The 27,790-nt window shown below is 41.3% G+C and overlaps 1 protein-coding gene across 4 annotated transcripts; it reads right to left on the bottom strand.

Moving 5' to 3' along the window:
• Positions 1-12,087: 12,087 nt before the first annotated feature.
• On the bottom strand, positions 12,088-26,142 carry tfap2a (transcription factor AP-2 alpha). 4 transcript variants are annotated; one of them, XM_085287479.1, is made up of 7 exons: positions 26,024-26,142; positions 21,106-21,525; positions 19,854-19,905; positions 17,946-18,171; positions 17,053-17,171; positions 15,180-15,321; positions 12,088-13,828 (listed from the first exon to the last, which is right to left on the bottom strand). In XM_085287479.1, exons 1-7 carry the CDS (start codon positions 26,054-26,056, stop codon positions 13,540-13,542), a joined length of 1,281 nt encoding a protein of 426 aa, XP_085143605.1. In that variant the 5' UTR covers positions 26,057-26,142; the 3' UTR covers positions 12,088-13,539. The 4 variants fall into 4 exon arrangements, with proteins under 4 accessions (XP_085143605.1, XP_085143604.1, XP_085143603.1 ...); XM_085287478.1 differs by lacking the exon at positions 26,024-26,142 and adding an exon at positions 24,169-24,426; XM_085287477.1 differs by lacking the exon at positions 26,024-26,142 and adding an exon at positions 22,928-23,745.
• Positions 26,143-27,790: the final 1,648 nt, after the last annotated feature.

The raw sequence follows: 27,790 nt of genomic DNA, 5'->3' as shown, positions 1-27,790 counted from the left end.
CTGAAAGCAGAAGTTGTTAATAGCTGGCCATAAATCGCTCACTCCATTGTTCTGTCACCAACTCGCAGGCCTGGATTTCTCAGCGGGATTCATGAGGTAAAACTTTGTTGAGAGCGCAACACCGGCCGCCGCCCACCTCCTCTGCTATGGCATCAAACATTTAAAGCATCAATCGCCAGGCACTCCTTGTGAACCTGTGAAACTGGAAAATGAACTTCTGAGCCGTAACCATGCACCGTGGCGCAAACTGGCCTTTGAATTTCGACTTCTCTCCAAGTCACTCGGCTCCCTTCTAATAATCTGCGTAAAAAACATTTCACAAATTTGAATAAAAAATGAACGTCTCCTTTTGTGGCATATGATTTAACTACATTGTAAATTAGTCGCGGCCCTTTAGCAGACGCTTTTTGGTGGGATGCTGATATTAAGATTAATGTTTGCAGAAAAACACACTAATTTATCATAATTTAGCTGCTGTTGACCTTTTCAGGAGGGCTCGGGAGAGCCAGCTGAGAGGGGTCTTTTTCCTAATCGGTCTTTTGACAACAAACACAAGCTGTTTGGACCACAGAAAACATTGAAGTTGTATGAAAATTCCATTCATGTCTGCGCTTACGTCACCTGGACAGCCCTCTTTTCTAAAATAGAGCTGCCAGACAAAAAAAGGAAAGAAAAGAAAAAGAAAAAAGGAGGCAGAGAAATTGCTCTTGGGGAGGGGAACCAAAAAAAAAAAAAAAAGAGCAGTTGCTGCAGACAAGTCTGTGCGGGACAGGAGGGTGACCTCTGGCCTTCTACCAGCCGTCCCTCAGAGTCGCCTCAGAGTAAGGGATCAGCTCACTGTAACAAGCTGCACAAAGACAGCAGGAAGAGCAGAGGGAGGAGGGCTGAACACCTGAGATCAGATCTGCTGATCACTTGACTGCATTAAAGAGTCATCTCAACATTCCTCCTTTAAAGAGCCAAGTCTCTGATATGAGACAAGGATACGCTGTTTCACTCATTTAAAACATGAATTATGTTTGTTTTTTTTACTACATTGTTGCCAGTTCTAAACTGCAGAAGTTTCTGTTTTCCATGAACAGCTTCAACTTAATTTAAATGTTAATTTTAGTGATTATAGATTGTTATTTTAAAGAGTTTAAGTGCACTATAAGTCTTTCAAAATGTGGAATTCTAAGTATGGAAGCCTGTGTGCTCTTGTTGTAAATAGAAGGAGTTAAAAAAAAGATAACGGTTACACCAGCTTTTCTACATTCTCTGTCTAGTTAATGTTGGGAGGCTCTAATAAAAAGCCACCATGTGCCAATTGAGCGCCTACAATTAACAGATTAGAGTGATAAAGAGGTTGCATGGCTGTGAGGCAAGGGGGCCGCCTCCCCGGGCCCTCAGGGCTCCACCATGGGCAGGACCGTGAGGGGGAGGTGGAGGAGGAGGGAGGCTGAACCACTGATGAAGGGCCCAGATAATCTCCTCCTCCCTCCTTCTATCCCTTTCCCTCCACCCTTCCCTCTCACTTCACCTCCCCTCTCCCAGCCACCCCACCCAATCCCTTGCACTCTGTGCCCTGGAGCACCTTTTTGCAAATACCTGCTCAATATTCTAGTTGGGGGTGCAGCGGTGGCGGCGGTGGTGGTGGGGCATGTGGTGTGTCTGCAAAGGGGAGATACAACACACAGAAAAGCTGCTTGAAACAAAAAGCGGAACATCTGCTAAAGCGATTGTGGGGTAAATATGTTTGACAATTATTGTTTACAGTGACAGTGGTAACAGTTTCAACAGCAAAATCAAAACCCCACCATTTCTCTATTTGGAGTGAAACAGATGGGCCTAAAGCGATCCATTAGCAACCTGTCAAAGGCTTCATTCTCAACTTACTTTTATGTCTTTGCTTCTTTTGCTGTGTGACTGAGGAGAGGCGCTATTTGGGCGTGATGATTATTATCAGCCCGGCATAAATCAGATACCTACTGCTCATTGTGTATATGTTTTTCTTTTTTCTCCTTGTCTCTCTGTTTCTTTACTTTCTTCTCATGCCAGTGTTTGCTGTTCAAGGAGAGCTGCTTGAATCCACATTTGTTTCTCCCTCTTCTTATATTATTGTATTATTGACGGCGAAACGCTCCACGTTGCGCTTGAAAGAACCTGCGAAAGAGATAACGATTTTTCACTTTCTCTTGTTTTGTTTTTTGTTGTTGTTTGTTTGCTTCGGCACCGAGCTCCGTCTAATACTTTGGGGGCATTTCTGATTTTGTGCGAGCAGGATTATTCAACAATAGAAATTATTAACAAGCCGCTTCTTTTATCAGGCACTCTCAATATTCTCACATTACCTTGAGAGATCAACAAATGTAGTTGTGAGTGAGTATTCAAAGCAAGGACTTTTACTATATGATGTTTGGACCTCAATCAAATCAGCTGGCCAAAAGTTAGGAAACAAGGAAGCCTTGACAGATTAAAATTAAGAATGCTGTCTTATAAATTTCATTAGCTAAGGCTACGTCTAGGTCTAGATGAAGATCAGGGTTAAATGGGTTAGGGTAAGTCTCTAGGAAAGCCAATGCATGAAAACAGTGCTGTGTCTGCATCTCTTTGTGTGTATGTGTGTGCACATCGGCATGCACGTGTCTGTCACTCTCTTCCTGTGACTGTGGAGTGCTCATCAATAAAGACTAAGGTGCTATCCACCACCACCACTGTCCCCGTTCTTCCCACCACTGTGTTGTGCTCTAAATATGCTCAATCAAATAATGTGTTGGGAATAATTAACCCCAGAGCCCCCATTGGTTCTAATTGGCACCTATTAGAGGGCTGTATGATTTCTTGATAAACAGAGGAGGGAGAGAGCAAATGGCAGCAGTGGTGGGCGGAGATTTGATTGGTAAGCAAAGTGCGGGAGCGATGCATACCAGGGGTAACCAACATTTAATTATCAATGAGGTTTTCGCAACACTTTAGAGAGGCCCCGGGCACCGTTTCCTTCAGTAGTAGTAATGGGCTCTTTTTAATGGAACTTGTGTTAAACACGGTGCTGCCACTGCAAAGCTTTGGCGCTCAGCACCAGCCCCCTTAGTTGTGGCTGCTTTAATTTAGGTGAAAGAAGACAGAGCTCATTTGGGTTACACGCTCACTGAAAGCGTGCGGCAGAGCCATGGAGGGGAGATAAAGGGGGATGCCCACAGTGAGTTCACATAGTCTGCTTTAACATTTTCTCATTTGCATCCGATTTGCCACTTCTTTAGGAAATGATTCATTCATTCAGGTTGCATCTAAGAGGTTAGGACTAATCTACACTTAACTAAACTGTTTTTTTTTATCAAAGGAAGTAAAAGTACCTCCGAATTGACTTTTAACTATATGCACATTTTAATCTGTTGAGCCACCGCAGTGGAGCCCCAGTGTTTTAAATGACTTGTGGTTGAATGTCACTCTAATGTCAAACTCCACCAGCTGTCACCACAGTCATTAAAGTGGTTTGCCAGTAAGACCAGTGTGAACTTTATACATGTCATATGATTTCTTCACCAAACAAACTGGTCTCTGTATTCTGTATTTGAAGCATTTGTTTATCCTAAAGCATTAAAATATGTTTTTAGTCCTTTCTGCTTTACATGTGCTGTCTAATAATACTCTGGCAGGTCAAAAACAAGTTACCATGAGGCTTTAATATGTTGCACTATGTATGAATATTGGATTCAAAGCAGTTGAACATCTGTTATCGTATGTATTTGTCTTGAAATGTGCTGCCTCTTGGCCAGGACTCCCTTGAAAAAGAGGTCTTTGATCTCAACGGGACAGTCCTGGTTAAATAAAGGTTAAATAAAAAATAAAAAAATTATTTCTGTCTCTTTTCCTTTTATATTTACCATTCGCAATCAATTTAATTTGTGTTCTGTCACCAGATTGGAGCCATGGCTGCCAAACCAATAAACATAAAGGCTTCTTAGTCTGCTTGTTAGAAAAAAAGGATAAACACTTAAAAATATATATCTTTGAAAAGGCCGAGGAAAGATGTGAAGTCGGTCTGTGCTGGACATGACAAAAACAAAGTGTTTTTAGTGATCATTTAAGCATAAATATATAAATGTATTTTTAGTTACAAATAAGAAGAAAGAATGGTTCTGATTTTAAATCTATGTTGGGAGAGGGCTTGAGCTTTGGCCTTCATCCGAGGCCTGGGGCTTGATCCTTCTCTTCCACTCTTTCATTGGGACCGGCGTTGGGGCAAAGGGGCTCGAGGCAGAGCCAAGCCCAAGAATGACCCAGTTTTCAGGGGTTCCTGATAGCAGGCGACCGGGAGTCTCAGGGTAACCCTCCATCAGCACCAGCTCCTGTAATCTGGCCTAGCATGTGCCAATCAAGCCGACCACGATGACAAGCTCATGATGACACGGCCATCGTCCACTCTCCTCTCCTTTGGTGCCTGGACATCTCAAAAGCACGAAAACATCCCAGTGATTATGGCATTTCAGTGTCAACTGGCATGTTGAGTTTGGCCAGAACCTTGAGATTGACAGTGTGGAGACAACATGTTTGTGAGCTTTGCAAAGTTTATTGGGAAAGGTTGAGGTTTTTGGCACACAAGTGTTCAACAGTATTACATAAAACTTGTTTGTGAAAGCAAACTATCAGTTCACATTTAAATCTGTAAATCTGTGAAGATAAAAAAAAACTTGAAAAATAACTTTTAAAAAAACATTTTTTCAACCATATTTTCTTTATATGCTTCTTCCATTTGGTTCGTACATTTAACAGCTGTCAGGGGGGAAATCCTTTTTCTGGACACTGACATATAAGCATAATGGAGGAGAGTAGGGGAGAGAGAGCGAGAGAGAGAGATACTTAGTGGGAGAAAGGGAGAGAGAGCAGCACATCTGACAATCCACTGGCATGAAAGTGAGCCCCTCAAGCTAACAAATTCAGAGAGAAAATTACAGTTTTGTGCGTTTGTGTCAATATGCATGTCAAAAGGTAATTGGGAAATTGTTCTGCAATGTCAAGTCCTGTTGGCAGTGTTTAGCCTGTGGTGAGATCAAAACCATTTCTTCACAGGCTCTGAGAGGCCAGACCAAGCTCTCTTACTCTCACAGCCACACAAGGCTCTCCTTTAAGCTAATAACGTGGCTGTTTATCTCTAAGTTATTACATTACTATCAGCTGCTCTACTGAAAATGACAGAGAAATGTAATTGCGCTTCTGACGTGCCACGTGCTATTTTTATGTAAATCTATTTTTGTGTCCATGAGATCACTAACATTGAGACAATCAGCGAAGATGAACTCAGTGCGAGAAATAAAAAGCATTTGTCCTTCAAAACCATTAGAAAGGAGGAGATCGTAAAGTAAGTCAGCAAACCAATTTTTTGCACACAAGTTTTTAAAGATTGTTAAAAAATACAGTCGCATCTAAATTTCAGAGTATTTAATGTTCACTTCCCGGTGTCGTCTAGGAAAATCAAAACAAAATGAAACTGTAACTGCATGAAAAGCTACTCACACAGTGATGATAAATGATCACAAATTCCCTGAGATGACTTGAAGTGTAGTGTTTTAGTAAGGAATTATATTTTGTTAGATGCTACATCAAAAATCTTTTCCCCTACAAAACAACTGTGATTTTAGCAAATACTCAAACAAAGAATACACTGTAACAGAACTCTATAAAGCATACCCTCGTCACGTCTGTGTGAATTCATTTGATTTTCTTTAAATCCTAATTTGCTGTAAATAATTTAAATGGTGTCCTCTGAGACTAAATACTGTATACCCACAAGGACCAGCATGCCTTAAGGTGCTGTCAAGGCAGTAGTTTCACACTTTTACTCTAACATGTTCTATTATGCCCGGTCGTTCTCAGCTATGTGCGGTATTCTGAACTAAACAGTGAAACTTTGCAGTATTAAAAACACCTAAGTCATGTTTAATAAGGGCAATGAGCAGAAAAATTGTCAAAATGAAAAAAATGGCTACCTCAAAGTGGCTTTTTTTCTTCTTATTCTCCTTTATACTGCTTTTTACAGATAGTGGCTATTCTGTTAGGGCAAGAGTAATAATTTAAGCATATTTAAGCCTGGTTCAAAAATATTTGCTACTTCTTGTCATAAAAATAAATAACGCTATAGAAAACACCCACAAGACTCTCGTGAGACATTCAAACTCCCACATCTCACTGCTGGAAGGAGTCTTGGCTTGGAACTGGCGCATGACCTTTGTCACGTGTCACAGACATTTTTTTTCTCCATCTCTTTATTCCTTCCCCTTGATACTTTTTGTTAATGTATCAGTGATTAAAACACACACAAAAAAAAATTAAAACGATGATGATGTTGGTGGTTGAGGTAACGAAACAACACCAAAAAATACAAAATAATAATAGTAGCATTATTTGAGTTTCTCCCACGCTTTCTCATATCAAGAAACACTGTAGTCAGTGCATCAGAATTTATTTGTTTGTTTGCAACCCCATTTGAGGAAAATAGACCCATTTACCTAGCATCACCTACTTTTAAGTCAGTACCATTCAAAGAAAGGAAACTATATTGTGCCTCATTCATGTAATGGGTTCAGGCAAATTTCAGAAGCAAACTGTGTGGTTGTTGAACAGGTGTAAACAAATTATATAAAAACTATAAAAGAAATATACTTTGGCTTTATCTTATAGAGCATATAACTGTCTGTATTATTATTATTATTATTATTATTATTATTATTATTATTATTATTATTATTATTATTATTATTATTATCTAAATGCAGTTAATATATGTTCATGAATACGTGCAGAACACACAGAAGGAAACAGAGAGAAAATGGGAAAAAGAGAGATTGAGGGTGTGTGGGGGCGGGGGCGGGGGGTATACCAATCGTTAAAGGGCCAAGCCAGTGAGTTGATTAGGTTCGGGAGAGAGAGAAGCTGCTGCAGCTTTCTTTGCGCACAGACACAGTATAAGTCCTTTATCATGGGGAGGCACCGGCGTGGCCTCGAGCTATTGCTGGCCTGAAGCGAAGTACCAGGGAGAAGGAAAAAAGAGAGAGAGCGAAAAAAAGAAAAAAGAGGGGAGGGGGGGGGGTCTATCATCAAACTTCATAATAACGCTTGGGGTTTGCCACAGCTGCGCAGTGACCCTTTTATTTTGCTGTGATGGAACAGATAGCTCACTATGAAATAGTGTGAAATTATCATGTCTATTAATTCAGTCAGACATCCACGGCTCTCCGTCGCTACCCATCCCACCCCACCTCTCCCTCTGTCTTATTTCATTTCTTATCCGTGGAAATATGTGATTTCCTAGCAAATGTTCCATTTTACTAGAGTGATTTTTCATCGTCGATTCACTGGGGGGAAAACAGAAAAGGCAAACGATGACATGGGGTGTTTAAACTCTGCGTGTTTGTATACAAGGCATAACAGAGGTCCGTGTGCATTTTGATTTACTTTCTCCACTCACAGGGGTAAAAAAAAAAAAAGTGCATGTCTGTGATTTCACCACAGGAAATAATGAATTTCAGTGTCCTTATCGAATCATATTTTGCTGTTAATCCCACAATAAAGTCAGAACGAAAAACTTGGCACACTGGGATGGTTTGCTGCTGCCCTGGATAGTATTTTTAGATTTATTTTGAAATAATATCAAATTATTATTATTATTATTATTATTATTATTATTATTATTATTATTATTATTATTATTATTATTATTATTATTATTTCTACGCTAAGCTTTTTTTTTATTGGTTTCAGTCATCCACAAATCACATTAACTTATAATCAGCCTTGTCAACTTTCTGGTTGAAAGGCCGAGATGATTTCCTCTAGTTGACTGGATAATGCTTGTTGCTTAGAAACTGTAAAAAATAATAATAATTATAATAAATGACTAAAATCATGTGAGATGCTGACAGAATTCACCAAAACGTCATTTGTAGTCATGCGACCGTTTTTGCCAATAAAGCCTGCCAACAGGGTGCACTGTCAATATTAATGAAGACGATGCTCCAAATATGATGACCTGACAGCAACAACAACATGAAGGCAAGGCAACAAGGCGTTTTAAAGGATGTGGCTCTGTGCTTGAGAAGCGTGAGGGTCTGGTTTGATAAAAGATCTGGAGGTTGATGCAGAGAGAAAGAGAGAGAGAGAGAGAGAGAGAGAAAGGGAGCGGGAAAGAGAGAGAGGGCGAGAGAGAGTTGATTGAAATGGCGTGTGCCTGGCTGACGGGAGCCAGTGAGGGACAAAGCCCCTGCGAAGCCACGGCCACTCGAGCAATTATTCCTCCACGCTGCATTTGGATTAGTGCAATGGAAAGAAGCATATGTTTGGCCCGGGGCGACACTCCCCCCCGGCTGACTGCAGAGGATTCAGGGAGAGACACGGAGAGAGGCAGAGGGAGAGAAGGAGAATGACTAAAACTAGAAAATAAACTGCGTTAACCGAATGGGGAAATATTAATACAATTTTAATCCGCTCATCTTCCATATATTTGGAGATATACAAGCTCGGTTTCATCTCAATGTTTTGATAGAAGAAGACTATATATATATATATTCCAGAAAAAAACTGTGGGCGCTGTTTATGTTCACACACCTCTCATTTTCATTTTTGTGAATGAGCCATATTGAGGTGGATCTATTGAGCTCTAATACCTATCAGGAGTGCCTCTGTTTATTCAAAGTCACTTAATGTTTTCTAATCGATTACCTAATGTCTCAAGTAATCAAGGGCGATTTGGTGAAGTCATTGACCTTTCTTGGCTTCTGAGCCCTGGCTTGCTGAATGGGCAAGGGGGCCCAAAGGGGGTCAGAGCCAGGCGGTGGGGGGGATAAGCTGCAAATGACGGCTGATGTCAGAGTTGACGACAATTAGCCATTTTGCGCTTCATTGCAAACTTCGAAAATCACATAATTCAATTGCGCCAATAGCCGTATCAAATGTCTTTTAGGGGAACCTTTTGCGCCTTGTCCGCTCTACTTATTATTAAGTCGGCAGTTTGAAATGCGCCGATAGTAAAAATAAGATACAAGTCGTTCTACATAGCAGACTCCAGTGGATAAAATGACCATCTGTTTGCTATTATTTGAGACTTTGCCCTCTCTTACTACTTCTAAAACATCAACATGTTTAGTCCATCAAAAGCCTTTATCAAAACACCTCTGCTCCATCAATCAACAAAAACTTTCCCGCATTGTGTGGGTACTAAAAGAAATTTGGGTGAGGAGGACCCGTGTTATATATATATATATATATATATATATATATATATATATATATATATATATATATATATATATATATATATATATATATATATATAGTAGTGCGAAATAATAAATTAATGAATTAATAAAAACATTAAACTATGTATTCCAACTCCATCAATACTCAGATCCCCCTGTTTAAATGTCAGGACCACAGCTGGACTTGAATCAAATTCCAGTCATACCTATATAATATTTCTGTCAGTGCAGAGAGAAAATCTGGGCCTCATAGACTGTTGCCCTATATCTTCCCATGCAGGCAAGCAAGCTCCAAAGCATTGCCTCCAAGCGTTACAGTGCAGACTGCTGTAGTGATGCCGCTACGGGGTAATTAGGCCATCTAGACAGTCCCTTCATCCAGCAATGATCTCAGCAGTATCAACTAAATACTTTCTGACCACAAAATAATAACAATAATAATAATAATAAAGAATGCTCCCAGCGTGCAGAGTGGATGGGACACATTTATACAGGAGTGATGAGCGCAGCAGTGATGTGCAGCTGGTTGGAGATGAAAAGTTATAACACCGAAAGACGGCGATCAATCGAAGGCGACTAGCGTGGAAAAAAAAATATGTTTGGAGTATCAGCGCACAAGCATTAATTTCTCCTCTAAATGAAACCACCGTATAAGTGTCATTTGCTTAAATTTTGCTGCTTTGCCTTTAAACTTAGATTTGAGTGGCTAAAGTGCGCGCGCACACACACAGAGGCGGTTTGACTGGCTCTGTCTGTGTTTGTCCTTCATTACATCTCTGCTGCAAACTATAAATACCAGCCCTGCACTGAGCCACATAGACACATACTGTATGATTTTTTGTTGTTGTTGTTTCTCGCCCCTGAACGCCATCACGCTCAGGGGCGCACAAATTTATCAGTGTAACCCCTGGAATATATATTTTTTTCACATATTCTCCCAGAATATATTTGATAACAACAGGCCTCACACTTATTAATTACTATACGGGAATCAGCTGTAATTGGTTTAGTTGAGACAACCAGCAGTTAGGGATTGAATTATCCAAATTCAGCTGCTGACTGGCTCTTCAAATTTCACCCCCCCTTTATTTTGTGTGTGTGTGTTGTAAATGACTTTTGCTGTGAGGCATTTGAGAAACTAGTTCTACCTGTTTAAGATCAAATTAGGGTAAAATTCCAATTTTGTATTTTTAAGGTATCCATGCAAATTGCAGGCCCGGTATCGGTGTAAACAAAGGCAAACAATGGGATTTCGAGTTTCTTTAACACCCCGATTCTATTTAAAACACGCTCTAATTACGGGCCTTTCGATCCTCCTCATCTCCTGCTAATAACGAGCACAAATTTCCACCATTGTCACCGATATGACTATTTCTAATGCGTTTGTCTCACCGTCAAAAACCTGTTTTCATTCAGCCCGGCCCCGATAAATTTATTAAATAACATTAGCATTAATGACACACGCGAGGGGCTTCCTTTTCGCTAATGCCAATGAATGCCGTTTTAATACGATTGTTTTCCCCTTAAAGTGACTATTTATGCTAGTCCCCCCCCTCACCACCACCACCTCACATCCACCATAGCAGGAGCAGCCGGGTAGTCTCTCTCCTTTATGAGTGAGCTATTGTGCCTGAGGACAGGATCCCACACACAATCTGAGGACTGAGCCAACAAAAACAGGGCCTGACAGACAATGCCTCGCTTCACCTGCTCCAGCACTGTGCATCGCAATTATGCCAAGGACATGTACAGTTAGGTTTCATTCACCCTCCTGCAAAACAACTGCCTCAGAATTAAACTGAGGCCCGAAAATCATGCAGATAATAAATACGACTGCCGAGGAGACCGGGGAGAAGAGAAAGAGGGGAAGGAGGGGAAGGGTGGGGTGGGCGGGAGAACGGTGGGGTGTGGGGTGCCATATCTCCCAGTGTTACAATATTTTAAACTGCATGGTTACCAGACAGTGAAATGGGGAAAAGCAAGAAACAATACGAGAATGCATATATCACCAGACTGATTCACGCCGCAGACGAGATTGATTCGGAACTATAGGTGCCAGGCCATCAGCACACAATCAAACGCAGCTTAAATGTTATGCAATGGGCCGCTCTGCGCAGCTCATGCAACAACAACACAAAAAAAAGAAAGAAAAGGGGGGGGAGCCTAGCGCCAGATTTGCCATCACAAAGTACGAAAATAAATACATAAATAAATAAATACAAATTTAAAAATGGCCACATTTTCAGAACCACAGTCACAAAATCAGGCGAAATTGTAGTTTAGAGCTGGACACTCGTTGTTAAAAAGTGAAAAAAGTGTTACGGTTATGCCACGGAATAGACACATGTGAAAAAAAATAAATACAAATCCACCACACTGAGCTCTCTGATTGTTCATTGATTACACTGAGAGGCGAAACAACATAACAAATATTTGATGCGTGTCTTTGAATAAAGATCCGGCACAGAATCAACGAAGAAGAGCCGAATATAGCCTATAACAACAAAACATTGCACACCAGGCCTATATACATCTCAGAGGGTTTTAGCTGGAGGGGTGGCGCTGCACACTTCAAACGCGAATATATCCATTGTTGTGAGCCATTTGGCCTGCATAAGATCCTGTGCTCTGAACTAGGGAGTTTAAAGTAAGAATTTTTTTATTATACTTGAGGGAAACAGTGAGTTCAGCTGCTTATTGCAAGGAGCAATCGTCAGGGGAGACTTAAACTCAATTACTGTAGCCGTTCAGAATAGGGGGGAAAATACCAAGACAAAAAAATCGTGAAGAAGAAAAAAAAACACCCGGGTATATCAAGCAGTGAATAAAAAATTAAAAGATATTAATAAAATCGAGATGAAGCGTATCAAATATTTATTTTTTTCTGGGCAACAAAGGACTATAATACATTGACAGGCATAGGAACTATTGCCAGCACAGGTCTATACAATACAGCTAAAACCGCCTCCAATTTTCGGACATTATCGGACATAACAAGATATCAGGTGGTCCCCAAAAAAAATGTTTTTGAATGTCTTCGAACATTGAAAAAAAGACAATATTCCATTTATTGCTTTTATGCTGCTTCAAGGAGAGAACAAGAGGTGGGAACGTATTTCTGATTGGCACAACACATAAAAGCTCGTATAAAAACGAAAAATAGAAACACACACGCACACACACACACACAAGAACATTTCTCCTCGGGGGGTGGGGTGGGGGTGGGGGGTGGGGGCTCACTTATGCTCTGTCTGAAATAAAATTTAAAGAAAAAAACTGAATAAGGATGATATATAGAGAGAAAATTGGAAGTTTATTTCTATTAAATTTGTTCACTTGCTTCAATGTCGCCTCAACATGCTACAAGAGGGCTGAGTTGAAATATCCCAGAGAAATGAAAAATTACCCCAAACTTCTGTTTTTCTAAGAACCATAAAATCACATGAAGAACTAACCGAATATTCAAACCCACTAAAACAGGAGGCACCAGATAAATAAAAAAAAAAGAAGTTTCAACAGACGCACCATATTTACAATTCCCATTAAATTACACATAAATAAATATATACATACATGAACACTGATTCCCTTATATAACCGTGAATCGTGTTGAAATTCAAAAAAGTTCAAGTTGGTCGCTTGGACAGAGAGAGAGAGAGAGTGAGAGAGAGAGAGACAGAGTCTACAACTGAAGTCATGGCATGGAGATCTGTGGGATTTCTCGTTGTTTTTCAAGTTTACTATTCACAATACTGATAAGAATTCGTCCTCTTTTAGCTTCTTCTTCTTTTTTTCTTTGTCACAATCGTAAAATTGAGATATAGAGGGGTCGCTGGATTTCAGTCCATCCGTTGCAGCTCATAAAAAATAAGGGGAGTACATAAAAAGTCCTCTGGGTGAGGCAATACAGCTTTTCCTCGCCCTGGAGCTGTTCCTCTGCAGCTTTTTTCTCCTCTTTTCTTTCTTTTTTTATTTTTTAAATAACATTTCATATGGTTCAGGTGATGGAAGAAGATTCTTGCGACTTTTCTTTTTTTTTCCCTCCCCCTGCTCCTGAATCCAAAGTGGGATGTAAAAACAAAACAAAACAAAAAGAAAAAACATGTAAAACCGCGCAAGATCAGGAAGTGGCACGTTTAACTTTATCAATAATATTTATAAGGTATTTATAATATTTATATTGGATGGTTGGGGGCAGAGGGGCGCCGGGGCGGAAGGGTGTGGGGTCGGTGCAGAAGAAGGGCCCCTGCGTGGGGGGGCCGGTTTGGCCCTCGGTGAAGATGGGATGGAGAGAGAGAGAGAAAAAAGATCACTTTCTGTGCTTCTCGTCTTTGTCTCCGCCTTTAGTGCCGTTATCTGAGTGACTGTTGGGGTTGTTGTTGAGGTACATTTTGTCCATGGCTTTGATAGCCTCGGTCAAATAGTTCTGCAGGGCCGTGATGGCCGCGCACAGTGCAGGGGTTCCGAAACCGTGCGAAATTAGACTGAAGTGGGTCAAACAGCTTTGAATTCCCGGTTCAAGAATGGGCTGTGGCCGCGAGTTTCCCAACGGCGAGCGGTCCTGGGACAGCAGGTCTGTGAACTCTTTGCAGACTTGCCTAAAATCAGAGAGACAGGAGGTGTTAATAACCGAGACAGAAAATCCCTGCATGCAAATTTAATGTTTCAATAATACAAGAAAAAGAGGCTAAATTCAAATGGACACAGTGCAAAACGAAATGCCCCCGCGGGAGTGCTGGGTTGTAAATCCTAAACTTGCTTAAAGCGAGTCAAAAGTATCCGGCTGGAGCTTAAAAGAGAAACTTATTTCATCACATTCTCATATCTGCGTGGAAAAATTTGTTGTGTGAGCCCGTGTTTCCTTCGCTTCGTTTCCAAAAATAACATTTGGAGAAAGAAAATGTCCTGGAGCTACAAACAGGTGACAGTTAATCTCTTAGCTGCAATATTTTACTTTAAAATATAAATAATCATTTTTAAAAATCATAATACACGAGCCAACTACACAAGGAAAGATCTGCTAATATAATGAACTTCTTCTTTTTTTCTTTTTTCTTTTTTTGCAGCGTCAACTCTGAACTTTAGTCGCTGATTATCAAACAGGAAAGACAAAGAAAGAAGAAATGAAAAAAAAAAGAAATTCCTGCTTTCATCCTTTTATTTTCATCATTTAAAACCAACGATTTAGCAATATATGACATTAAAGTATTAAATACATATATTCCTTTTAGGGGGGCACCAGCATTAAGGGTGGATTAACACAGATACACACACCATATCATGCCACTTGTATATTAACATTTAAAAAAAAGCCTATAATAAGCAGTTATGGCTAACAGCTGTTTGATTATAGCAGCCTATCATCAATATTAAATGCTGCCTCTGCTTTTCTTTGCCCTGTAAGGACTTCCCATGTTTTAGTTAATGCATAAACACCAACAGTGTGCTGGATGAAAACCAGCTATGTGTCAGTGTCACTGAAATCTCACAGTAAACAAAATGCTGCTGCGCGAGTGGATGAGGCGAAAGGCCCATATTGAACAGCGGTATATTTAGCAAGCCTTGTAATTATAATTTATGATATCATATAGAGGCACCTGCTTAAATAATAATAATAAAGGAAAACAAGGAAGTGAATTAAGTCTATAATTAAAACAGGTGAGAAGCGTGAGAAGTTTATTAATTAATTAATTATTAATTAATTGTTACTCGGTAACACTAGCCCGATATGTATGAGGCAAACGCGTTGTTTATTTATTTTATTTTTTTATCATGGTCACGTGTCTGACGTAGCGTACTCTAATTAAAAAATAGAAAATAAAATAATGCAAAATAAATTATTCAGCCTGTGAAAACTGCGTAAAAAAGCAGCACTTTGATCAAATTCTGTGCTGGCACAGAGCGGCATGCATTTGGTGTGACATGGTGAAATGTGATAATAGCACTTACTTCGTGGCCAACAGCATGTTTTTTCTTTGGACTTGTTCGTTTGGGTCGGAATGCTGACGGTTTACATATTCAGCTACTGCCTTGGCTGGAAACTCGGTCTCGCATACATAACCGAAATCCCTGGCAAGATGCACCGCTTCGCCTGAGAACGAAAAGAAATGAGGTTGAATATGTTTGCCCATAAAGCATGGTTACATCAAGCATAGACAAGTTCACACTCTCTGCCCGAACACAGCGTCCAGTCTGTGCGTTCAGACGGCAGGGTTAAGGCACCTGTGCGTTCCCAACAGCGTCAGTGATGATGATGATGCTGATGACGACATAATAATAATAATAATAATAATAATAATAATAATATTCATAATGACAATGAAGCTGGCCCTGCGAGCAGTCAGTGCACCCCGTCTTTCCGTCACACCGTGGGAACACTTAAGAGATGGAGGAGAACCTTTAAGTGGAGGTGAAGTATAGACGGAGCGTCATGCTCGACACCATGTCATTGATTACCAATGCCTGCGCATTATTGAAAGTCCAGCACATCACAGCAATTTTAAAAGGCTACACCTAAATCTCACTTTGCCTTTGCAAACTTCACTTATGAGACTTTCTGCTTTAATTCCGTCCCAAGCTCGCCTCTCTTGTTGGTGGATTTTTTTTTCCAAGTCTTTGGTTTTAATTTCCTGAAGCAGTTGAGTTTTTACTGCAGGGCTTCCTGCCCATAAGCCTCTGCTCCGGAAGAACGCATGCGCCAATTAGCATCAAAGCTCAAGTCCGGTAAGCTATTTTTCCATAAAATGGAGCGGATCGTAAACAATGACAGCACAGAAAACCCACTGTCCCTTCAATAAATAACCGGCTGTCTCAGTCCCCCCCCCCCCCCCCCCCCCACCCTTCTCTGTCATCCACCACCCCAACCCCCCACGTGCCACCACCCTCTTATTACCCACAATCAAACATTTCTCCAGGCTCATTACAATACAGCACCAAATTTCTACGAAACACAATGAATATTGCATTCGGTGCTCCTCTGCAATAATGATTAACGGGGACCAATGAAGCATCGCAGGCTTTCACCTTTGGAAACCAGCAGCACACCAAATACCACTGCACTGAATAATAAGGTTCAACTCTGCTAGCAGAATGGATTTATCCAGTCGCGCAAAAGGCATCTTTTCTGCGCACAATAATTGACTAATTTATTTTGTAATAGGCCCAAAACATATAGCTCCCAATAGGTCAGCGCCACGCCATTTGCATGCAATAAAAATCCCACCGAAAGCCAAAGCATGGCAAGCTATTAACGAAAGAATTAAGTCACCATTAAAAATCAGCTCTGTACTGTTATATCCAGACTATATTAACGTTTGAAACAATGCAGGGTTAATAAATCAATCGACTTCTCATCCATGAGGTGAAACAGCTCAGCGGTGCCCAATAAACAAGCAGCACTCAATAATTAACTGGACTTCAACACAAATTAATCCAGTGTATAAACTAGGCCAGCCGTGGACCTGCAAGTGTGCTCCTGAAAGCGAAGGCCAACGCTGCAAAGCCACTAGAATTACCAGCACCATTCTCACTATATATACATATATATGTGTGTGTGTGTGTGTGTGTGTGTGTGTGTGTGTGTGTGTGTGCGTGTGTGTTTCTCTTCTCACACACACTCGCAGACATACACACACACATCCTTCATGCTTTATTACTTGCGAGGCAAAGTCGGTCCACATTACACGGATGAGCGCATATGCTGATTTCCAACACAGAGAAAGAAAGAAAGAAAGAGAGAAAGGAGAGAAAAAACCTAGTTTGCAAGCACCTGGTATCGCGGGAGCAACAAGAGTGGGAACGTAATTTACGGTATCCGACTTACCTTCGACTAGTGACGTCAACAAAGTTACGTTGGCTGCCTTGCGTCTGCCCGCAGGTAGATTCAAACCGATTTTATCCAGCTTCTCCCTTAAGCTTCTTCCTCCGTTCTTAGACTTGGCCCTGTGACAGTAACACAAAGCAGAAAAACTCATTGTAGTGTTGCTCATGTGAAGGAATTTGTATAAGGGAGGCTAATATATGAGCAAGAATATTTTCTTTGAATATATATATATAGATATATATATATATATATATATAAAGGTAATGATTAATGCATAACTATTAATGATTGACTGTATATATGTTTTGGCTAATTTAACAGTGGTTGTGATTTAAAGTCGGACGTGAACTTCCCCCTCCTCCACATATCTGATAGCTACAAACAATAAATAATACTAAAGGAGCCCCCTCCGCCTTTTTTTCTACCAGCAAATACTGTACAAACTGAATAAATAAAGTCCTACTTAATAGGCAGCGCTATTACTGGCTGTGTGTCTGCAGCACTTCTGTAGACAGTTCACTGGAGACCAATGTTTTCATGTGTAATGCCTTCAGTGGGCCTATAGAGCGGAGCTTGAAACAGACTAGGCCTACATTAATTTGGGAGAGAGAGAAAGAGAGAGAGATACCCAGTACGCTTGGGAAGTTGATATGGAATTTAACAGACCCCCCTGCTTTAAATGCAGGAGCTAGGTGTCATGGTTGGTCGATTTTAATTATTCTTGGTACAGAGGAGAGAGAGAGAATGGGAAAGCAAGAGCGAAAGGGAGAGATGCACGCTCGCTGAAAGAAATGATTGGAGTAGAGCGAGTTTCATACGCACGCGCACAAACCCACAGGTAAAGAGGGAGTAGAGAGAGGAGATTTTTTTTTCAGCCTCCCAGTCAAACTCACCTCCTCAGCACCCCGCCCAGCAGAGAGGCGTTGAGGCACTCGGGCGGCGAGAGGCGTCTCTGCACCTCTGCCACCGTGACCTTGTACTTTGATGTGGAGCTGAGAAGGGACAGGCGACCCGGAACTGAGCAGAACACCTCGTTGGGGTTAACCACCCCTCCGAAAAGACCGTCCTTATTTACTGGGATTGCGGAGACGTTGTTGTTCTTGGATAAAGACACTGGACCTATAGCCAGGGAGGGAGAGAGGGAGAGAGAGGGGGATGGCGGGATGGAGAGAAGGAAGGAGGGAGGGATTGCGGGGTGAGAGAGAAAGAGAGAGAGAGACCGTGCTCAGTGAATTTCATGCAATGCAGAGCCTTAACTAAATGAGAAGGGGGGTGGAGGTTAGGCCCCGGAATTGGAGTTTAGCACAACATGTGTACATGTTCGGTAAGACTGGCAAATGATAATAATAATAATAATAATAATAATAATAATAATAATAATAATAATAATAATAATAATAATAATAATAATATATTGCAGAATCAGTAAAATCAGCACTATGAGACCTGATTTCCGTTCAAATATACCTGCCTGAAAGCCAGAATACTTCCGCTCGTCTGTGCTCTTTTGTTTTTTTATTATTTTTATTATTATTATCACTTAAAAAAACACCACTCAATGACATTATGTAGACAACTATGCAGCAGACAATGAGAAATAAAAGGATGTGTGCGCCCTACACAGCATCTCCGCACAAAGCAACCATAACAACCGAGAGATTCTGTAAAGTCTACCTATTTTGACATATCCTGGGTATCCAGCAAAACACCGTACCCCGTGTGTGATTTCACACTGGGTGGGGGGGATAGTGGGGTAGGGGTGTGTGTGTGTGTATGTGGAGGGGGGGCTCAGCAGTGCTGGGCTTTACACCGTTTTGGTGTGCAGTAACCGGAGACAAAGGGGACTGTGCGCCTTTGGATAGATCACTTGTGACATTAATGGCTCAAGGGAGCCTAATAGAGACAATAGGAGTTAAACGAACTCTTGAGATTACTAATATAAGAAGCCAATTATCATGTTGATGTGCAGATAGACAGACTAAAAAAGAAAGAATGGTTAAAAAGATTTTAAAAAAAGAAAGAAAGAAAGAAGTAAAAAACGAAAAAAGGAAGGGAAGAAATGGGGAAGCAAAATCACTCCATATCTTATCCAGCGAGTTCTAATTTGACCTGACAAAACCTTTTTAAACATGGCCACGAAAAGAATGGGACTTCCTCGTGTTGTGTCAAGTAATACAATTCACTGAATTTTAACAGCAAATAAACACGACGGACTGAAGCAGCAGCAGCACAATCCAACAACCTTCACCAAAGTAGCCTAAATATATATTTAAACAATTGCATTTCACCATATTAAACATCCAGCCAAGTGATTTTATTTTTTTCCCAAGCCTAGTTTTGATTCACTGAATGACAGACTATCATCCTACACACAGCAGGCCTGTGCTCCATCCAGCGGTACCAACTCCCATTTTAGATTTGACCACGCTACGTGATTGCAGCTATTGGCTTCCTGAAGTGCCAGGATCGTCTATGAGGCCTGTATCTTTGACCATCAATAGCACGCGGGCCTACAAAGCCCACCAGCTCTACTCATCTCCCCGCTGCGCTGAAACGCTGACAGTAAATTCCATCAGCGAGGGAAAAAAAAGGTGCAGCCAGTTTGACGCACTTGGAAACCATGTAATGAAAAATAGGCTACTGCGTATTAGGATCAGTCAGGCATTACCGCATTGCATCGAGCTCTCTCGAGCAGAATAGTGAATGGCGTTTGTGCGTGTATGCGAGTGTGTGTGTGTTGCTTAGTGGTGTGCAGCTTGAAGAAACATGCATGGTACTGTATCTCGGAGGAAATTGCTTACCTTTTTTAATTACAGTCTGGTCGGGGATGTGAATTCCTTGATCCTCAACAGGCTATGACACAAATGCAAAAAAAAGTATACGTTTAAGCACAAAGGCAGGAAAGAGAAGGAAAAACCTAATAATGTCAGCCTCGGTCCTGCGTACGTAAACGCACCTCAGGATGCGGTGCAGGAACAAAGCCTGACACAATTAGCAGCCAGAATCACCCAACATGGAGGCTCCCGAGGCCCCATACCTGTTATTATTGTCCATGGTGTTTTCGACCGGTTACACTGATTAGATGAAAAACGCAGACTTAAATAACGAAGCTGTGTCGCCCCATAATCCTGACCTAATTTCGCCTTCAGATTGGCTGTACTCACAAGGAAACTTCTAATCTAGATTGGATAGTAATTACGGCGGCGCTGCCTATTAAAGGCCTATGAACTAATTAGCGAATTATTGGTGTTTGTTTCTGATTTTTTTGTGTAATGTTCTTATTATAAATGGAGTTTATTGACAAATGTAAAAGCTCGTCCATCACAGACCTTCAGTAAAACCTCTGTCTGAGCTCCGTGCAGCAAAGTAAAATTCTCCTTAATGTGCATGCAGTACACTCTCATGTCATTGTTCTCAAATAAGCGTCGGCTTCGTTTTTTTTTTTATTTTGTTTTAAACAGAGAAATTAAATAAAAAAGCAAACGACACGAAAGAAAATGAATCGTGAAAATAGAGATATCTATTATTTTCATGTATTTCATGCCTTTTTACTTTCAGATGTCGAACAAAAGCCATGTGTCGACGAGCAGCATTATGAATGGTTTTTAAAATATATTTCATAACAGAAATAAATTGCAAATCAGTGCTGCTTTGTCTTAAAACACCTTGGCGATACTGAAAAAAAATCCACGCATTTATTTGTTTTGTATATTTTAAGAGCTATAATGAGCTCCCCGAACCTAATTTACTGCGTGTCAGTCGTGTTTGTATCAGCGAATATTAATACGATAAACATGATACAGTCACAGCACTGCTATGACTAGTACCTGATTTCTTAAAGGCGGGGTGACAGAACAAATTTCATTATTTATTTAAATAAAAAATACACACACACCCTCACTCTTACAGGTAATAGCGGGTTGGCACCCGTGGTGCTCGAACTCTTAATGACAGCATTATTCCTTTTCTTTCTTTCATTTTTTTTCTTTCTATTTTCATTTCTTAAATGGAGTAATTCCACAGAAAGAGAAAGCCAGGTAAACGCTGCCTCACCTGCACGTCTTCTAAAGATTGGTGTATTCCATGGATAGGGATAGAGTCCGACAATCCCGTATCGATGCCGTGGCCGGATGGCAGGAGCACTTCCCTGCGATACTCCCGGCACAACTGGTGGGGCAGGCTGCGGTGCTGATGCAGCAGGCCGCTCTCCTGACCCTGCCTCTGGCCCGGCCAGCCCGGGTGCTGTGGCTGCGGTTGGGCGTGCAGGGAGTTGAGGGAGTATGGGTCGTTGACGTGCGAGTAAGGGTCCTGAGACTGCGGGTAGATGGGCTGGTAGGGTGGGGGAAAGTACGGAGGCTGGAAGTCCGAGTTCGGTGTGTGGGAGAGCGGAGGGGCGCTCGTGTAGGGACTCTGGCCCACGCTGCCCAGCTGAGGTAGCCTGGCTGTCCCATTGCTGGTGCCGTCGTGACGATCCTGGCAGGTAAGGAAAGAAGGAAAAGAGCGTTTTAGCCTGAATACGTTCAAAATAAAAATAAAAAGAAAGGACGCGGTCATAAATTAGCGAAACGTCCGTCTATATTTTTACACGTGAATGCTCTGCGGGCATTATCAAATATGCCCCTGAGTGGATGACACGATTAGCTCAAGTGTGGAATCTGTGTTGAATTATTCCAGTTAATTGAGGGAAAGGGATTTTTTAAACAACAAAAAAACAACAACACCCACAACACATCCGCAAAGTTTTGGGAATTGAAAATAACCTGACAGCACATGAGCAAAATAAATAATAATTTTTAAAAAATCCAGAAAATGAAACGGCATTAAATAGGAAAGTCCTGACATTTTTTTAAATTGTTATTTGCAGGACGCTCAGCTGATTTTTCAAGCATGCACGCTTTGGAAAAAAAAATTAAAGTATAAAAAAAAGAAGAAGAAAATCTCGTAGGCAAACAAGCAAAGAAAGAAAGTATCTGATAGTGGGAGACTCCAGCAACTTACCATCGGGGAAAAACTGTGCACTAACATCTGTAAGGATTTATGGTGCGACTCAATAATAATAAAAAATGATTATTATAGTAATCAGTTCACAAAAACACGGAGTCTTTGGGGGGCGGGGGGAAGAGCAAAAGGAATTAACCAGCAAAACCCAAAAAAGAAAAAAGAAAAAAAAGAACAAGGCCCCCGAAAAAACTCTTCTCTCCTGCAAAGATCACGATGGCCCCGGCGATCAGATATGTGCCTCGGTAGCAGGACGATAATCCATCAGAAATAAACGGTTAGATCCCAGCTGCCCTTCATTTGCTTCTAACAATGCAGATATTCGGCGGTGCTGGCCGATCGAGGTTGAAAAGTTTCTCTTGGTAAACCCTCTTTCCCCCCCTGTTCTCCGGGCTTCTATCACAGTGCTACCGTCCCTTCGCTCGAGCTCATATTAGCCCCAAAAAAGAGCCGCTTCTTCGTCTCCCTCTCGGACTCCTACCAGAACGCATTCATTACAATTAATACCACAGGAATACTTAATAACAAGGAAAGAATAGACGGAAATCTGGCGTGAAGCGGAGGACGCAACTCAAGGCAGGAGTCTGCGCTTAAATGACGTCCATTGAAAGGAGGAATCAGTATATCTAATCAGAGATGGGGAGAGAGAGAGGGGGAGTGAGAGAGAAAGAGGGAGTGAGAGAGTGTGCGGAGAGAGGCACACACAAAAAGAGGGACATTCACCTCGTCTGACGAATCAGAGAGAGAGGGAGGAGGAGGAGGGGGGCATTTTAAAAGAGTCCCAGGCCAAAGCGCAAAAGTGAAAGAAAGACAGGAATGGGAAGGGAGGTGGACCACAGACAGGAATGAAGAAGCCAGGGAAGGAAACAATGTGCACCTCTGAACTGGGTGAAAATCCAGCAGACGACGCTATGGGCATTCCAGCCGGCTCATTTCTACCGCTTGTCCCTTTGTTTTCCACCTCAGACTCCGACAGCGAGCTGTCCTCCATGGTTCTCTCTCACTCTCTCTCTCTCTCTCTCTCTGCCTCTCCAGTCTCCGTCGAATTAATCCACCGATCCGTCCTCGACTCCAAAAAACCCAGAGTCACGCCGACTTTAACTTTAACGTTGACCCGGAAAGATGGAGCAAAATAAAATTCCCACAGTGTGAGACAGGGCCGCTGGATCCTGCGCTCTGTAACTTTTGCGCGCGGCTTGAAATAGCTCCACTCCCCTTCCTGCCTAATCATGCACTTTAAAATTACGAAACAGCACTTACTGGGGCCTCGGCTGGACCGCGACTGCAAATGTTATTTATCTGTTTATGTATTTCTTGTTTTTGCCTCGATACCAGCGGAGGAAACGAACCGTTTGTCTGTAAATTAAAAGAATCCATTTAACACGACCGCGGAGGTGCCACTTTCTTTCTTTCTGCTTTTTTGCTTTCTTGCTCCCGTCCTTCTCTATCCTCACAGGACGCGGGCGAAAACACGTCCGACTGGCTTCTCCACTCCTTAAACAAGCCACCGGTATTACTGCCAAACTTCGTCTGTGTCCACAACAACAACAATCACTCAGTGTATGCACTTCACACATACACGCACACGCAGAATTTAACGGCTTCTGCAGTGATAGAAAAACCTGAAGAGTCCAAGAGCTTGTAACTGAAGCGCAAAATGAACCAGGCAGTGCCAGCACTCACACTGCTTTAAAATACTATTTTTTTAATTTAATGCATGGTAAGTGTATATTAATGCTTTAATGTTTTCACGTGCAATATAATTTTTTTGTCATATTTATTTTATTTTTAATGTAAGTTTTAAATTGGAAAATGTTGTGATTTTTATGCAGCCAGACGATATTAAAAGCAGCTTTCTATTATTATTATTATTATTATTATTATTATTATTATTATTATTATTATTATTATTATTATTATTATTACATTACTTAACAAAAGCCATAAGATGCAGTCTACTCATCTTGCAGTTAAATATGTTCTCTAACAGCTGTCAAAAGAATCTCACAGCTGGATCAAAACAATTTTAAAAAGCAGCCATAAAATAATTACTGAATGTTTAAAAATAATAATAATATAACAACAACAAATTTAGTAAATTAAAAACGAGCCTCTTACCTCGCAGTCTTCATATTTAATGTTATCAGTTAATTTCCAGAGCATTTTCATGGGTTGTTGAGGTGGATATTGAGTATAGGTATCGCCTTAGCCTTGTTTTCACTCAGTGAATTGTGCTCCCCGCTCAGAAAAACTACTTTTATTGAAGCTGTGGGTTGGTTGTCTGTCTTGCGCTCTGAGGTCTCCCTCTAATGGTGGAAGTGAAGGGCTGGATCAGCTCTGTAATAACACTGGCACCGGGCCTCATTAGCATATCAACAGCCGTTTGATTCCCCCCATCTGCTCACACAACACCAATGGACAGCATTACAGGTGAAGACTAAAAAAGCAACAAGATGCTACACACGGTTATTATTTCTACTGTTCAATGAGGTATGTGTGTGTGTGTGTGTGTGTGTGTGTTTTTTTTTATTGAGAGGAAGGGAGGGTACGGTCATGCATGGGGACCTGCTTGCACCTGGGACACTTTCTACAATCATTTTGATTTCATATTTGGGAGGATGGAAAAGTGCACATCCTAAAGAATCCTTCAGAAATTGTGTATTTTTAACAAATTGTCAAATATATTTTTCTGTGACTTTTTTTTGTCTAAACTGAACTCCCTTCTATCCACCTCTTGATAACTTTAAATTTGATGTAAAAACAGCCCATCACACACACCGTGGGGCCAACCCTGATTTTTTTTTGTCTGCAAAAAAAACCAAACCAAAAAAAAAAACCCTCCCAAAGTGTTATTTTAATCCTATTGAGACCTCGAGAGGCCATTCTTTCAGTGTGATGTTAAAAAGGGTGAGTTATTCAAAGCCGCTCTACAGGTCCACTGGCTACCTGTAAGGTTGGCAGGGCTTGTGAGGGAGTTGAGGAAGGGGGAGGGAGGTGGGGTTGGTGTCAATAATTAACACAACAACGTGGCCTTGTTTCATTTGAATGAGCGGCTGGGGGAGCCTGGCTCTGTCCTGTCGCCGGTTGAGCCTTCACCTCACCAGGTCGTGGGTCAGCAGACAGGTCCACGGCGCTTCAAGGCGTTGTCCCCCTTTTAAAAGCCTGTTTGGTATTTTTGGTGGGACGGAGACCCCTCCACCCCCCACTTCTTTTTTTTTTTTGTAACAAACAGTTGTTATTAATGAACGTGGAGCGGCTGTCAACGACAGCAATGCATCCGTGTAAAAGAGACCTGGCCTGCTCGCCTGAAACTGGAGTGTTTCTCTTCCACCAAACATCTCAGGTCTTCTCTTAAATCCCCAACGCATCCACAAGTTGAGGCCATACTTTTGAGTCAAGCCCAGATCGTTTTTTTAAAATGAGACTGTACAGAAAGTCCACTGTGACATGCTCACGCCATGCAAAATTGGAACAGCTGCAAAGCACATGAAAAGTTTATCATTGTTATTCTTTGTTTTTGTTTTTTCTACTTGAAAGCCTAACTACACAGCCCGTGCTCGATGCACGGGCTGTGTTTTCTAATCGCTCCACCTCTAACAAAGCACCTCAAGTCTGTTTCCATACATGTCTAACTTATGATGAAACAAATGTGGATTTCACAGTGTGTCTGAAACGCGCACGATGTCCTTGCAACAAACGATCCATACCTTCAGACTTTCAGAATAAAAACAACAACAACAAAAAAATATGGTTAATTCCATATTTCAGGCTATAGCTCCCCGGAAAAGACTCCAAAATATCTCCAGTGTGATCAAATCCAGGAGCCTCTACAGAACTGTGCTGCCTCTCTTTACTACAGGATTTCATAGCGTCCGTGCAGCCTCATCCAACAAGTCGATACTTTGACTGTTTTTATGTATTTTCCCACCCTTTTTGCAGCCGTTTTCTTTTTCTTAAGGTAAACAATACATACCTGCCATTCCATCATTTTGCCCATAATTGACATTCTTTATCCTCTGCTTCCTTTGGCGGTTTGTTTTGGTCCGATCCGACGGCGCGTCTATTTCATTAAGCCTTCGTTCGCAAAAGTAAACCTTTACCTGGGCCGGAATCGCTTCACCTGGCCATATGTGGAGCCACCTGGCGACGCATGCGCACTGCTCCGGGTGTGGACTGGAGAGTGGCGAGCACCTGGGAAGAAAAAAGAAACAGCTTGTCTGTGTCTGTGTGTCGAATAGGTCTGAGCTGTCACAGTTAATTAGTTTTTAAAACAACAGCGTTCACAAGTGACGAGCTGAAAGTATGGATATTATTTAGGCTATTTAACGTGATTGATGCAGACACAACACACCCCAACAAATACATACATCTGTAATAATATATTTTTAAAGATCAAGACCATTTCATGTTTTGACAACAAAAAGAGGATTTTATATGATTTTTCATCAAATAATAATTTGGTTTATTGTGCGTGCAAACAGTGTGATTAACTAAGATGTGCTTTTTAAAATAATAATAGTAATAAAGGTTCCATATGAGAAAATATGGGAAACTGCTTGGGACAAAGCGAATGTAAATATATATATATATATAATTATAAAGGTTATATTTGTCTTCACCTGGCATAAAACTAAAAAGGACATATCTGTTAACCTTTTCGTTCCTTTTCTTCTCTGATTTGTCTTGCTTGGTAGAAAACATGAATTGTCAGTGCAAATGAAACTGTGTCAAGTTAAAAAACTTGAAGGTTAACTGCCAACATCATTACACAGAAAGCTACCATACTATTGTGAGAGTCATTATTTATTTATCCACTGTTTATTTCTAATACATACTTATGTAGACCCCTCGGGCCAAGAGCGAATGAGCAACCCCCCCCCCCCCCCCTCCCCCTCCCCGTGGTACACACGCACACATGAGAAACGCGCACACACGCACACAGAAAGCAGAGCAACACGTGCGCTGACGTGGGTGACAATGGCCAAATCTTTTGTCCAAAACCCCTTTTTCCTCTTTGAAGTAATACGCATCACACACACATACACACACACGTAGGCAAACTGGCTGCTATGGACGTAGTCGCGGGGGCACTTCGCTGGCAGATAGCGTCATTGATCTACCTTTCACTATATCATATCACACACATAAAGACAGCGTGTTATAAGCGTTAAGTGTAACACTGGTGCTGGTGGACAAACTTTTAACGGGGGAAGAAAAATACAATTAATTTTGCTTTAACCCCATTTTTGTTTTTTGTTTTTTGTATTTTTCTAAATTGCAAAATTCCACACGGAGACTATAGATTTTTGTGGCGTTAATATTTTAAACGAGCCTTCATCTTTGACTTCAAAGGCGAACACATTTTAACTGCACACACAATACCTGCAGCTATATAGACCTTACCAGGCCTGGACAAAGGAGAGGAAGGTGGGGAGGGGGAATCAGAAATATTGTTTGGGGCTCTGCGCAAGGGAGGAGTGAAGTTTTAAAGCAGAGCTGTCTGAGAGTAGGTTACTCTTGTTCTGCAGCGGGGTCCCTTTTGAATATCTAGCCGGTCTAGGGCTTAGTTTCAACCAGCAGCACACAGCACCGGGCCTCCGGCAATGTTCCCCAACCGCCAGCTGTGTTTAAAAGGCGATAGCCACGACTGCGCCTCAGGCATCTTGTACATTTTATTATTATCATTATTGTTATTACTATTATTATTAGTTGTAGTAGTAGTAGTGGTGGTAGTAGTATT

This window comes from Mchenga conophoros, linkage group LG9 (assembly GCF_057382185.1).
Source record: "Mchenga conophoros isolate Kocher_MC1m ecotype Shallow Benthic linkage group LG9, M_conophoros_male_GT1.1, whole genome shotgun sequence".
Lineage (NCBI taxonomy): Eukaryota > Metazoa > Chordata > Actinopteri > Cichliformes > Cichlidae > Mchenga > Mchenga conophoros.
Note: the sequence above shows the minus strand (reverse complement) of the source record. Positions and strands in the feature narration are given on the sequence as shown.

Coding starts and splice junctions, on each gene's coding strand:
- tfap2a (XM_085287477.1), bottom strand. CDS start 23,041: ATGGAGGACAGCTCGCTGTCGGAGTCTGAGGTGGAAAACAAAGGGACA. Junction 17,172..17,945: donor CTGGGCGGGGTGCTGAGGAG/GTGAGTTTGACT, acceptor TTACTGTCACAG/GGCCAAGTCTAAGAACGGAG. Junction 13,829..15,179: donor AACATGCTGTTGGCCACGAA/GTAAGTGCTATT, acceptor CTCTGATTTTAG/GCAAGTCTGCAAAGAGTTCA.